Source organism: Malaclemys terrapin, chromosome 7 (genome assembly GCF_027887155.1).
Source record: "Malaclemys terrapin pileata isolate rMalTer1 chromosome 7, rMalTer1.hap1, whole genome shotgun sequence".
NCBI lineage: Eukaryota > Metazoa > Chordata > Testudines > Emydidae > Malaclemys > Malaclemys terrapin.
In genome coordinates, this window is record NC_071511.1 from 123,970,465 (window position 1) to 123,982,395 (window position 11,931).

Genomic DNA, 11,931 nt, shown 5'->3' on the forward strand with positions numbered 1-11,931 from the left:
GGGGTTCACCCAGACATGTAAAGGGTACTGTCAGCACCTGCCCTGTAACCTTGGGGTGCCTTAATGCAGCTATGACTCAGATCCCAGTAGCCAGCCCACAAGCACAAGGTCTCACCCCGACTTCCAGCAGCCTCGTTACTCCTTGTAGGGTAACACCAACAGCCCTTAATCCCAGGTCTCCCCAAATCTGACCTTCCAAGTTCTTAACTGACAGACCTTCAGACTTTTCCCCTCTGGTTCATCATCCCTGAAGGTGTGAAACCAGCCCCCAGATATCAGTTTACTTTGGTACACACCCCCTAACAGTTTGCACAACAGAGACCTGCTTGGGGGTAAAAAATAAACAAAAAGTTCATTTAATAGAATAACCACAAACTCAATGACAAAATAGTAAGGGAAGCAAACATGTACAAGTTATACAGCAAATAAACATGAAGAGGAAACTTCAGGCTTTACGCTTCCATTGTAGATAAAATCCCTTTTCTCATACAAACTATCTATTGCCTTTGAAGGATCCCAGCATACCCCCTAACTATATAGAGGATCCACCATTTCACAGAGCGCATCCCGCCTACAGCCTGTCCCTCAGTTTCTGGAAGACTTCAGTTTCAAGTCTTCCTTTCCCTTCCCCCATTTTTTTGTCTCTCCTGGCACCGTGACTCATGGTTAAGGCTACGTTTTAGTCATGAGTATTTTTAGTAAAAGTCATGGACAGGTCACAGGCAGTAAACAAAAATTCACGGCCCATAACCTGTCCATGACTTGTACTATACACCCCTGACTAAAACTTGGGCCAAGGGGCTGCGGGTGCTCTGCTGGGGTGGTCCAGGGGCGCTGCGGGTGCTGGGGGGAGGCAGGTGGCGGCACACAACCCAGGACCACTGCTGATATGGGGGGGCGGGCGGCAGCACAAGGCCTAGGACTCCCACTGGTCCTGGGGGTGGGGGGACGGACGGCTTGGCGGGGCTGGCAGGCTCTCTACCCAGCTCCACGCAGCTCCCCAGAAGCAGCCAGCATGCCTCTGCACCTCCTAGGGGGAGCAAAGGCATCGGGGGCTCCGTGCAGTGCCCCCACCACAAGCGCAGGTTCCACAGCTCCCATTGGCCGGGAAATGCAGCCAATGGGAACTGCAGGGGCGGTACCTGCAGGCAGGGGCAGCACACAGAGCCCCCTGGCCCCTCCGCCTAGGAGCTGCAGAGACATGATGGCCGCTTCTGGGGAGCCCCCCCGCAGAGGTAAGCATCGCCCTGCACCCCACCCCGCTACCCCAGCACCTTCCCACACCCAAACTGCTGCTGTCCCAGGGCTGCCCGAGCTGTTCAGGCAGCCCCGGAGCCAGCCACACCGGCCGCTGCAGAGGTCACAGAAAGTCACGGAATCCATGACAGACATACAGCCTTACTCATGATTATTCAGAATGGAAGAAACTCTAGCCGGGATGTCTTAATGTCTTTCCATTAACTTTAATGATCCGCCATTTCCTGGGATAGGCAACAGATGGGTACCCGAAGTCAGGCCATGTCTACACCAGCGACATAAGTTTTGCCGGCGTAAGCGCTCATGTGCACAGCGCTATGGCAGCAGGAGACACTCTCTCGCCGACAGAGTTACCACCGCTCATTGAGCTGGTTTTATGACATTGATGGAAGAGCTCTCCCCCATCGGCATAGCGCAGCCCCACGAGTGCTCTTACAGAAGCCCAGCTGTATCGGTACAGCTGGGCCACTGTATGTTTGTAAGTGTAGTCTTGGGAGATGCTCCTCCCAGCCTTACTGCTCTGCTGTGAAGTGGAGCTGAAGTTTACGAGCACAGTTTTCTATATACACAGATATATAAATGAATAACCAATCTGTATACATATCTCATAATGACCATCAAGTGCAGAGAATAACCTGCTTTCATAAACGACCTTCCCTGATACACTTTTATAGTACAATGTGCAATCAGTTGGTTCAACTGCTCATGTTTGGGGTTTAAACCTTCTGTTCTCCCCATGGGGTGTCTGGATCCTGACTGTCACACATGTACCAGGAAAAGCTGGACTGGTCCAGCCCTTCTCACCCAACAAAGCAATGCTGCAGGGGTTCATCTTGAGATGACAGACCTACAGGATATGGGGAGAAACACCGCAGGGGGAAACTGGTGAAGGAAAGTCCTTGACCTGCACATTCAATAACTAGCCTGCCTAGGGTCTGGAATTTCAGGGCAGCAGCTGTTGCAGTTTTAGTACGAGTCAAGATAAATTTTGTTTTTACAAAGCAGGTGTCAGCACTTCTAGGGACTTGGAGCTCAGTTCTGCTCTCCGATCTGCATGCACAAGTCCCAGGTAGGCCACTGGCGTTAACTGGTGTGTCCAAGGGCAGAATGCTGAATGGACTGTGGTGTGTCAGAGGCCCAAGGAAAGATTAATCTGCTCTCAGTAGCTGCTAGGAAAGCATCCTGCTCAGGAGCACTGATTAGCCAATCAGTTTATTCTAATTATGGTTTCCATTGGTCAAGTGTGCGTCAATCAATACCATGCAAGAGACAGCCGGATGCAGGTGATGCCCTGAAACAAATCGGAATATGCCTGCTGGTGCAACTGCATAAAAACCAGCTCTTTTTAAATTCCTCTAGGGGCTTTTCTTAACAATTAACCTAACACCCCATGTGCAGAAGGGGCAAGCAAAACACAAGATATAGCACCAACTGTCAACCTATTCGGGCCATTGGATCTGCCGGTATCCTCTGGACTAGTCCCCCTCAGCAGTTAGCTACAGCGCTGTACCGTAATGACACCCTCACTATAGGCTTTGTATTAAAAAAGAGATGAAAATATCTAACTAGGAATAGAAATCTTCTCAGAATTAAAAACAATAAATAACTCAAAACAGCACCTGTGTTTTTTAACCCTTCCTCTGCCATGTGGAAAGCCCAACCTCCCTGCACTGCATTGGGCAGGAGACTCACAAGTGAAACGGACTTTTGAAACAGACCCAAAGGAAAGCTCTGCATACACAGGTGCTGGAACGAGGGGTGCAGCACCCCCTGGCATGAAGTGGTTTCCATGATGTACAGGGTTTACAGTTGGGTTCAATGGCTCTCAGCTCCCCCACTCTACAAACTGTTCCATCACCCTGTCTGCATAGCTCGAAAGCTTGTCTCGTTCGCCCCTAGAAGTAGGTCTTGTCTCTCTCTATAGAAACCTCATCAGATAGAAATATTTCATCTAATCTCACGGATCAAGCTGCATGCAATTTTAAAAAGTGATGAAAAGCACACTCAGTGAATAAAGTGCTTCTCCTATGAGTAAGTGGAGAGGCTATTAGTGACATGGGAAAGCAACTTACAAAAAACCCAGCAACCACCATACAGCGTATTTGTCTTGGGCCCAAATTAAAGTCAATGGGAGCTTTGCCACTGACTTTAATGGAAGCAGGCCCATTGAGGGCATCCTTTAAACACACTGTTAGTACCTCACAGCTGTATATCTGAATAGTTTACTGATTCTGTACACGGTTACATAATGAATCCAAGGCTGCTTAATCAAGAACCATAACAGCAATGAAATAGGAGGAATGCAGTTCAAGGCCAAAACAGACAGCAGATGTACTGGCAAGAGAGATAACATTCCAACCCCCCTGCTTTACAATATACACAGAAACTAAGGAACAGCCCAGTGCTAATGACACTCATGACACTCCCGTGACAAAGGACCAGGCACGTCATCACATGCTGTATGTACCTACGCACCTGGGTTTGAAAATTCTGGCCCAAATTAGGTACCTAAAGCCATATTTAAGCAACTGATTTCCAAAGATGTTGAGCGCACGCAGCGTCCACTGACCAAACTGGTAGTGGTGGCAGCTCAATTCTCCGGAAAAAAAGGATGACGGTTTGTGTCGAAATGTGAATGTAGGTTCCCATGTGGAAATGCTGGCCCTGCTTTCTGTACTTTGGGGGTGGGGAATGCTGGAACTGTACAACTCAAGCTGTTGGGCAGTGCATCTCCGTCACCGCTCCGGTTAACTTTGTGAAGAACAGGTCCATATTCAGCAGAAATTATAGACAAGGGGGAATTCACCCTAGAGCAGAGGGCCCAGGAAAACCATATAGGTTTGAATGGGACCTCAGTCATGTGTTTGGCATTGGGCTGAATATAAACAACAACACACGTTGCCTTTGATTCATTAGCTGAACAGGCACAATGCCTTGGGGAGAGGGAAACTGCTATTCAAACAGTACATTGCGCAGAAAAGAAAACGGACATGAAAAGTGTTAGTCACAGGCAGGTTTTGGTAAAGTCTGCTTTAAATTAAGCACAAGCAAGTGATCTAGCCTCCAGTATGGGGAGAGTTTGTGACGAGTAGGTTACAGAGCCCTGCAGGTTCAGTAACATACACGCTGCATTTTCACAGCTGACTTTCAGCACAGCTCAGCCTTGCAATGTAACGGCTGAAGCAGGAAGAGACTCTGGAGCTCCACCGACACAGGTCGTCCCATCAGCTCCCGCTAGGTGGGCTGGGTACTTCGCTTCCCCTGCTTCATTTCAGAAGGTGACTCAGCTGGTCCTGAAGATTTGATGAATGCTCGACGCTGGAGACCAGACAGAAGGAAGTGTTCAAAGTCAGATCAGCTCCCCGAATCTCTGTGTTTTGGTTGCTAAATACATGCACATGCCAGTACCACTTGTGTGTGAGGGAACAGAACTGCTCTGTTAGAGAAGTTAGGAGGGGAAAATACCTTGTGAATCAGACAAGACCCATGAGAATGAGGATTAGAAAACATGCCTTATAGTTACAGTTTCAAAGAGCTTAATAGGTTTAGCTTAACAAGGGGAAGGTTAAGGGGTGACTTGATCACCATCTATAAGTGTCCACATGGGGAACAAATATTTAACAACGGGCTCTTCAATCTAGCAGAGGAGGGTATAATGTGAGCCAACAGCTGGAAGTTGAAGCTAAACAAATTTAGACTGGAAATAAGACGTACAATTCTAACAGCGAGAGTAATTAACCATTGGAACAATTTACCAAGGGTCGTGGTGGATTCTCCATCCCTGGCAATTTTTAAAATCAAGATGGGATGTTTTTCTGCTCTCGGAATTATTTTGGGGAAGTTCTGTGGCCTGTGTTATACAGGAGGTCAGACTAGATGATCAAATTGGTCCCTTCTAGCCTTAGAATCTATGAATCATCCAACCCACATCCCATGCCATCACAAAGGCGAGTTGTCTGCAAAGCATGTGGCTGGACCAAAGCCAAAAGAACTCAACACATCTACAAGCACAGAGCGAAGCTTTCCTTTTGCTCAGAAACCATCACAGATCAGAAAGAGTCTGGCGAGTGAGGAACGGTTACAAAGATCCCAAGTGACCTGCAGAGTCTACTTAAACCCTGCAGAGAGGCTGAATGTCAGACGACAGGGGGACTAAACTGAGCCCTGATACAAGTGGGCATAATGCACCCAGTAGGCAACGAGGGCTCCATCCGCTTATGCCAGGGCTACACTGGACCCCGAGCGTGGAATAAAGAGCAATCAGGATCTGGCTTAGGACGCCTAGTGCATTTCATTTGGAAGGATCACAAAGGACTTCACAAACCAAATGACTAGTTGCAGAGAGAACGAGTAGGGTTGGTGGCAATTTACATTTCTTCATAACAAGTTTTAAAAGAAAAATGTTGTTTCATTCGGAATTTCAGGATTTTTTTTTTCATTCTTGCAATGAAAAAATTCAACACAAAAAGTACATTTCCATTTCAAAATGTCCCTTGCATTTTCCCCCCTTTCTCCCCTCACACTGCTGCTAAGATACCATGGTGATGGGAGCTTGAGATAGGAACTTGGCCAGGATACTAGGATGAACACCCGACTCCTGCAAAAAACGCAATGGACTCTTTAGTGATCACGAGCAATCGGTGCCTTGGTGTTATATCTCATCCATATCCCCGCTAACAGTACAGCATCCCCGAGAGGGGAAAGATCACCCCCTACTGAGTCATCAACATGACTTCATGCAGCACCGAGTCTTCCTTGGAGGTTCCTTATCCAAGCAATGGCCTGGTGTGACACCGCTAAGTTTATGAGCAGATTGTTCCCTTCCTTGTACCGTGCGGCCACATCCAGCTTCCTCTGGAGAAAAGAAAACCTCACGCCATTGCTAGGACATGCTGCCTTCATGTCATTGCAGATTTACTTGCTGAAAGTAGAAAGCCCAGCCAGGCATCATGCAAACTATGAGAGAGAATCAGCACGGACTATCTGCTGAGAGTTAGCAAGAGAGGCGTAAGCGTAATAAATCGGCCAATAAAACAGGCTATACTCACTTCTTCTGAATAGCTTCTTGTCTAGACGAGGAAAGAAGAGAAGAGAAAAGGTATTGTCGGAAAAAATAGCAACGGGGCTAATTATGTGCTGGTAAAAGGGGCTCGACTGACAGCTCCGAAAACTGAAACCATCAATTTGTCTTTAGAACAGGTCCAGCGTGGGCAGCAGCAGGGCACCAGGTCTCAACTCTGACCTGGAGGACAACCTCTTCAGGTGAGAGGGGAGCCCTGTCTCCATGACCTATTCAGTCCTCAGCTGATTGCTAATGGGGGTGCGTGTGTGTCTGTGTGTGGGGGTGTGTGCGGACACCCTCACCCTCTAGGAACTTGATGGAGACTCATCAATTCATGTCTCACACCCACCAAACAGTCATCACATGGTGATGACTACAGGTGACTAGCGTCCTGGACAGAATTCAAACTGGTAGCCTAGAGCTGGAAAGCATCGTGTTGAATATGGAGATTTTTTGCTGGCAGTTGTATACTTTATCCAGTTTATCCCATGTGACTAGTTCAAGGGACAATGGCTCATGTAGTTTAACACCGAAAGGGACGTCGCAATGTGTTTGATCTGAACGGCGTCCCTTTAACAAACTATAGGCCAGCATGGTGAGCTGGCGATAGAGGCTTCCAAACCATGGCCTGCTCGGTCCCAGCAGAGTGGGGGACAGGAGCCCTCCCTCCTGCTGGAATGCCCCATTTTGGCCAGCGCTCAGACCAGGCTCCATGCAAAGCCACCACAATGTGGGGCCTTTAAGGGGAATGAAAGGGGTCTCTAGGAGATCAGCCCCACAAAACCCAGAGTACCCATTGCCCCCTACTTACTGGTACTGGAGATGAGTGGTTATGATCGCCATCTTCCTTAGACTCTGCAAAGCACCAAAGGAGGAATTACTGTCCTGAGCATCTCAGCAGAATGAGTATGAGCTGTTCTAGAATGATGACAACTCTACATATCCCTGCAGCGGCTTTCCCCCCCGCCCCCCATTGCAACCCAATGGAGCTTATAGGCTGCGAAGGAAGAGTTCACCTCACTCACCCTGAAACACAGCTACCTCAGGGAAGCTCTTGAACGACTATCACAAACAACCCCGAAAAGACCATTTCTCATCGGTTCTGTTCAGGCCCTTATGCTGCGCTCATCCCCGCAGCACCTGAACACTTTCCACTAGTGCATTAAGTGATGGGACGGACATCGCTCGTGTGTGGTTTGTTCTCTCATTCTCTCTCCAGGATGCAGGGAAGGGTCGTCGTTTGGTAGGATTTTAAAAAATACAAACACACGTTGCTATATGTTTCTGTTAGAGGAGGCAAGGTCCAAGAAAGGCGCCTTGCACTTGGATTGAGCTCCTCAGCCCGACCCCTTGCGTTCAGCCCTGTTAAACACCACATCATTCCTACTAACGTTGTATCCAGCCTGCTCTCAAATCTCTGCCGTGCTAGTGCCTTGAGCAGCTCCCTTGTGAGTCTAATCCACTGCCCAGAGCCTTGTGTTGTTCAGAACTAAACATCTCCTGCATTAGCTTCATGCCACTGCTTCTTGCCTGGTCATTTTGACCTTGCAAGGACAAGCTCACTGATCCTGGAATACTACTGATTGGAGCTGCCTCCCCTGAAAGCAAATATTCTCCCATAGGAACGTGAGAGAATAAACAAGTCCAGAAAACAGCAATGGGGACATTTCTACCCGATCTAGCAAATTTCACTTCAGGACTTTACTCATCCGTCAGTGTCATGAAGTGTAACGAGCCACAGGCCAACAGCAGTTGAAATATAAATCTGCTGAGGGGAAGCTAAAAAGTGTGCAGCAATACTAAAGACTCTGAACCCCTTCAGTAAGGGGATAATTCAGCACAGACATGGTGCAGCACAACCATTACTGCTCCTGAGATCCAAGCAACTGTGTCTATTACAAAGGATTCTGGTGTTGTGAGCTTCAGGGGAACCCCACAGTTTTGCTTCTGCATTTCAAGAAATCAAAGCTGGCAAGTTTGGTGAAGAATTCCTAGATGTAGTAAGCCCATCCCACTGCACCAGTGCAAGACTGGCCTACAGTGCGCGCTATCAGAAAGAATTACACTACAACAAAATAATAATAATCTGCACTTCTATAGCACCGTCCAGGCCATGATCTCAGAGTGCTTTGCAAGCCTCAGTGAACTGAGCTTAACAACACCCCTGAGAGGTCAGGGGACATTATCACCATTTTACAGATAAGGAAACTGAGGCCGGGAAAGGTTAAGTGCCTGATTTTCACTGACTTCAATGGGAGCTGTGCGTGCTCAGCACCTCCTGAAATTAGGCCATTAATGACATGCCCAAGTTCATGCAGGAAATCTGCAACAGAGCCAGAAACAGAACCCAGATCTCCAAAACCATGCTCTGAAGTGTCCCCAGCCTCTGTTTGCCGGAAGCTGGAAATGGGCGACAGAGGATGAATCACTTGATTACCTGTTCTGTTCATTCCCTCTGGGGCACCTGGCATTGGCCACTGTCGGAAGACAGGATATTGGGCTAGATGACCACTGGTCTGACCCAGTATGGCCATTTTTATGACTCCTAGATCTGTACTTAAGTCACAAGATTCCCCTTCCATATTCTGCACTGATGAGTAGGATGCACTGCCTTGCAGCCCCACTCTCTGTGCCAAAATCCAGCGCTTCCTATTAATCAGAAATGCCATTACTTCAGCAGATAAACGTTCCTTACATCTTCCGAGTGCAGGATGGCATCTTCTTGCATCACCATGTTTCTAGCAGCATGACCCAGGAGCTGAAAAACAGACACACAAACCGCAGTCAGAAGTCCCAGGCCACCGGGGATTTCTTGTGGCTGCCACTCAACAGATCTGCACACGGAATTGATTTAATTGGGAATTCACTTCATGGGGTTTCTTTTGGAATTAACTCTGCAATGATCATTCCTTGGATGAAACAGACTAGCAGAGAACTGGGTTTCCTGCAGCATCTTTCATGAAAGAGGTGACAATGCGCTTTACAGTGAGGTATGGCGTCAGCAGTGACAGTGATGGTGTAGGCAAATGCAGCAGCCAGTGCACTCAAGAATGGTTCTGCGGTAAAAACCTGTTTTACTAGCTAGGGGGTGCGCTGGACTTGGGGATCTGCCATCTCAGGGTCCGGAAGTATTTTCCTCTCCCTAACTTTTGGGATTTGAGGAAGGCCACGCTCCAGGTCTCCAATGCGCTGGCCAGCTCTGGAGAGGATTTCCAGAGGTTAAGACTGTACACATGCATTCTGAGTCAGCGCCCCACACCCACACCAGGTGCTCATTCATCCCCTGTGCCGTGTCCACACAGCAGATTATGCTCGGACCAAGGACGGGGCAGAGTGACTGCTCCCCGGCCGAAGGCTCCAGGGCAAGGCCGGTATCAAACACACACGAGCTGTATTCATCCAGAGCCCCCCAGGCTGTTTGGCTGGGAGATTTTAGTTACACTCGGCCCCTCCGATTGGGATGGGTTACTGGGGCCGCCCCATCAGGCTCAGGGGTGCTCCACTGAGGGGGCACGACTGGGCGCAGCTCGCAAGGGGACACCCGCTGGATCCCAATCTGCGGCAGGGATGCCAAGGGTGCTCGGAGCGCAGCGGGGGAAAGGGACCAGGGAGGGGAGGAGCAGGTCGCTCCCCCACCCCAGCCAGACCTCAGTCCCCTTCTCAGGCAGGGGGAGGGGAGGGAGAGGCGGGGGGGGGCCCCTGGGGCAAGGGCAGTTCCCAGCATGCACTGCTCCGCCCAAGCCCCGCTGGGAGCGCCCCTCAGCGTGGGCAGCACAAGGCAGCGACGTGACGTTTTGACCCTGCTCCAGCCGGACCCAGAGACCCTGCCCCCCACGGAGCATTTCCCCGGCCGGACTACACTTCCCAGCACACCCCGCGGCTGGCGCGCTGCATGCTGGGTGTTGTAGTCCCGGCGGCGGGCCCTCACCTCGGAGCTCCGCGAGCCTTTCAGCACCTGCTTGGTGAGGGCGATCACGTCGGTGCCGCAGCCGGTCACCCTGTCGATCAGCAGCCCCTTCACCGAGCGGCCGAACCGCGCCTGGGCATCGGCCGCGCTCCCTGCCGGAGCCGCCGCCATCTTGGGGCTGCCACAGCCTGCGCCCCGCCCTCTCAAGGCCGGGCGACGGCAAGCGCCGGAGGACAGACTAAATGGGAAGGCGAAGCAGGGTCTGGGCGCCTCCTGGCTCCAGCCTGGCCATGGGGATGGGGCTGCCCTGCCAGGGATCGGTGGCACCAGCCCCCAGAGGGGTTCTGCCTGGTGGTACAGGTCTCTGTAGCAGGGGCAGTGAGCTTTGCAGTGAGGGGCACATGGCCCTGGTTAGTGACCTGTCGTGGGGTCCCATGGGCACCCCGCCCTGGGCGAGGGTTTGCCAACCCCTTGCACTATTCAAGCACAGTTTCCTTGCAGAATCCTCCCTCTGGCAGCTAGGGCACAGAGCGATTTCAGCCTGATGCCTCCCAGGTCCTGTCTGGGAGAGGATACATTGTTGCTCCCCTTTCCTCTCACCCCACCACCCCACTCCCTTGCAGTGATCCAGGTTTCTGGGGCAGCTGCTCCTAACGACTCGGTCACCTGGGAATATGAAATCTCCGATCATACCCTGGCCCGTTCAAACAAGCTGTTTCTCAGCCCCAACCCCTCCACGTGATTTTTGGCAGCACGTTGTCAGTGTGGTGGGGAAATCGAGGCAGGGCGGGGGTGGGGGGGGGCAATGTTCTGCAGCCGCAGGTTGAATAACGAGCTCTCTGCAGTGCCAGACGTGCACTGAGCCACAGGCAAGGAGCCTCAACCCCCCGACACACAACTTCTCCGCTCAGCGTTCCCAAACCAGGGCAGGCAACAACAAAGGGGCACTTCCCAGCCCTAGTGGGGCCCTGCCACAGCTGGATGATTTGCAGGCAGCATCCGCTGGGGGGACACTGACCTGATCCCCCACCCCATACGACCCCGCGCTTTCCAATGGCCATGTGGGACTATGGGGCAACTTCAAAAATCAGGGCCAGCTGTGAGATGTCCTGCACAGCAAGGGGCACTTGAGAGGTATGCCCGGTGGCTGTGCCCTTCCTGTTGATCCCAACCAGCTGGCAGTGCTGTGCCCAGCTCAGAGGCTGGGTCAAGCATGCACAGTGTCTGTCAGATGCTTAGTTTTATGGTCCCAGTTGCAGGGCTCTTGTCTGTGGGGGTGGGAACAGGGTACGGGTAACGCTCAAATTCCTGCCTTGGCAACTTTGTTTACAGCCATGCAGCTAATTCGCCCTAGCTGGATGATTTGCCATCAAACACCTCTGCTGTCTTTAAAACAAAGGCACCTGTGACAGCAGCCCGGCACGTGCCAAGACGAGCAACACTAAAATAACAACCCTCTGGCCTCAGCCCAGCCTCCTGATTGACCCTGTGCTAACAAGCAAGTGTGTGCCGTGCAGCAGAGCCAGCCAATCCAACCCTACAATAACAAAACTGCCTTGGGAGCCAGTGACCTGTATGTGCCCGGCTGTTGGTTACTTCGCTTCTCGTTGATTACTGAGGTTTGTCTACACTACAGGCAGGGCCGGCTCCAGCGCAGCAAGCAGGTGTTCGGGGCGGCCAATGGAAAGGGGCGGCACGTCCGGCT

At 51.0% G+C, this 11,931-nt stretch overlaps 1 protein-coding gene across 1 annotated transcript; it reads right to left on the bottom strand.

Moving 5' to 3' along the window:
- Positions 1–326: 326 nt before the first annotated feature.
- Positions 327–10,419, bottom strand: BORCS7 (BLOC-1 related complex subunit 7). The gene is made up of 5 exons (XM_054033545.1): positions 10,248–10,419; positions 9,015–9,077; positions 7,131–7,174; positions 6,306–6,326; positions 327–4,575 (listed from the first exon to the last, which is right to left on the bottom strand). Exons 1-5 carry the CDS (start codon positions 10,395–10,397, stop codon positions 4,524–4,526), a joined length of 330 nt encoding a protein of 109 aa, XP_053889520.1. The 5' UTR covers positions 10,398–10,419; the 3' UTR covers positions 327–4,523.
- Positions 10,420–11,931: the final 1,512 nt, after the last annotated feature.

Coding starts and splice junctions, on each gene's coding strand:
- BORCS7 (XM_054033545.1), bottom strand. CDS start 10,397: ATGGCGGCGGCTCCGGCAGGGAGCGCGGCCGATGCCCAGGCGCGGTTC. Junction 6,327..7,130: donor ACCACTCATCTCCAGTACCA/GTAAGTAGGGGG, acceptor TTCCTCGTCTAG/ACAAGAAGCTATTCAGAAGA. Junction 4,576..6,305: donor CAAGAAGCTATTCAGAAGAA/GTGAGTATAGCC, acceptor TCTGGTCTCCAG/CGTCGAGCATTCATCAAATC.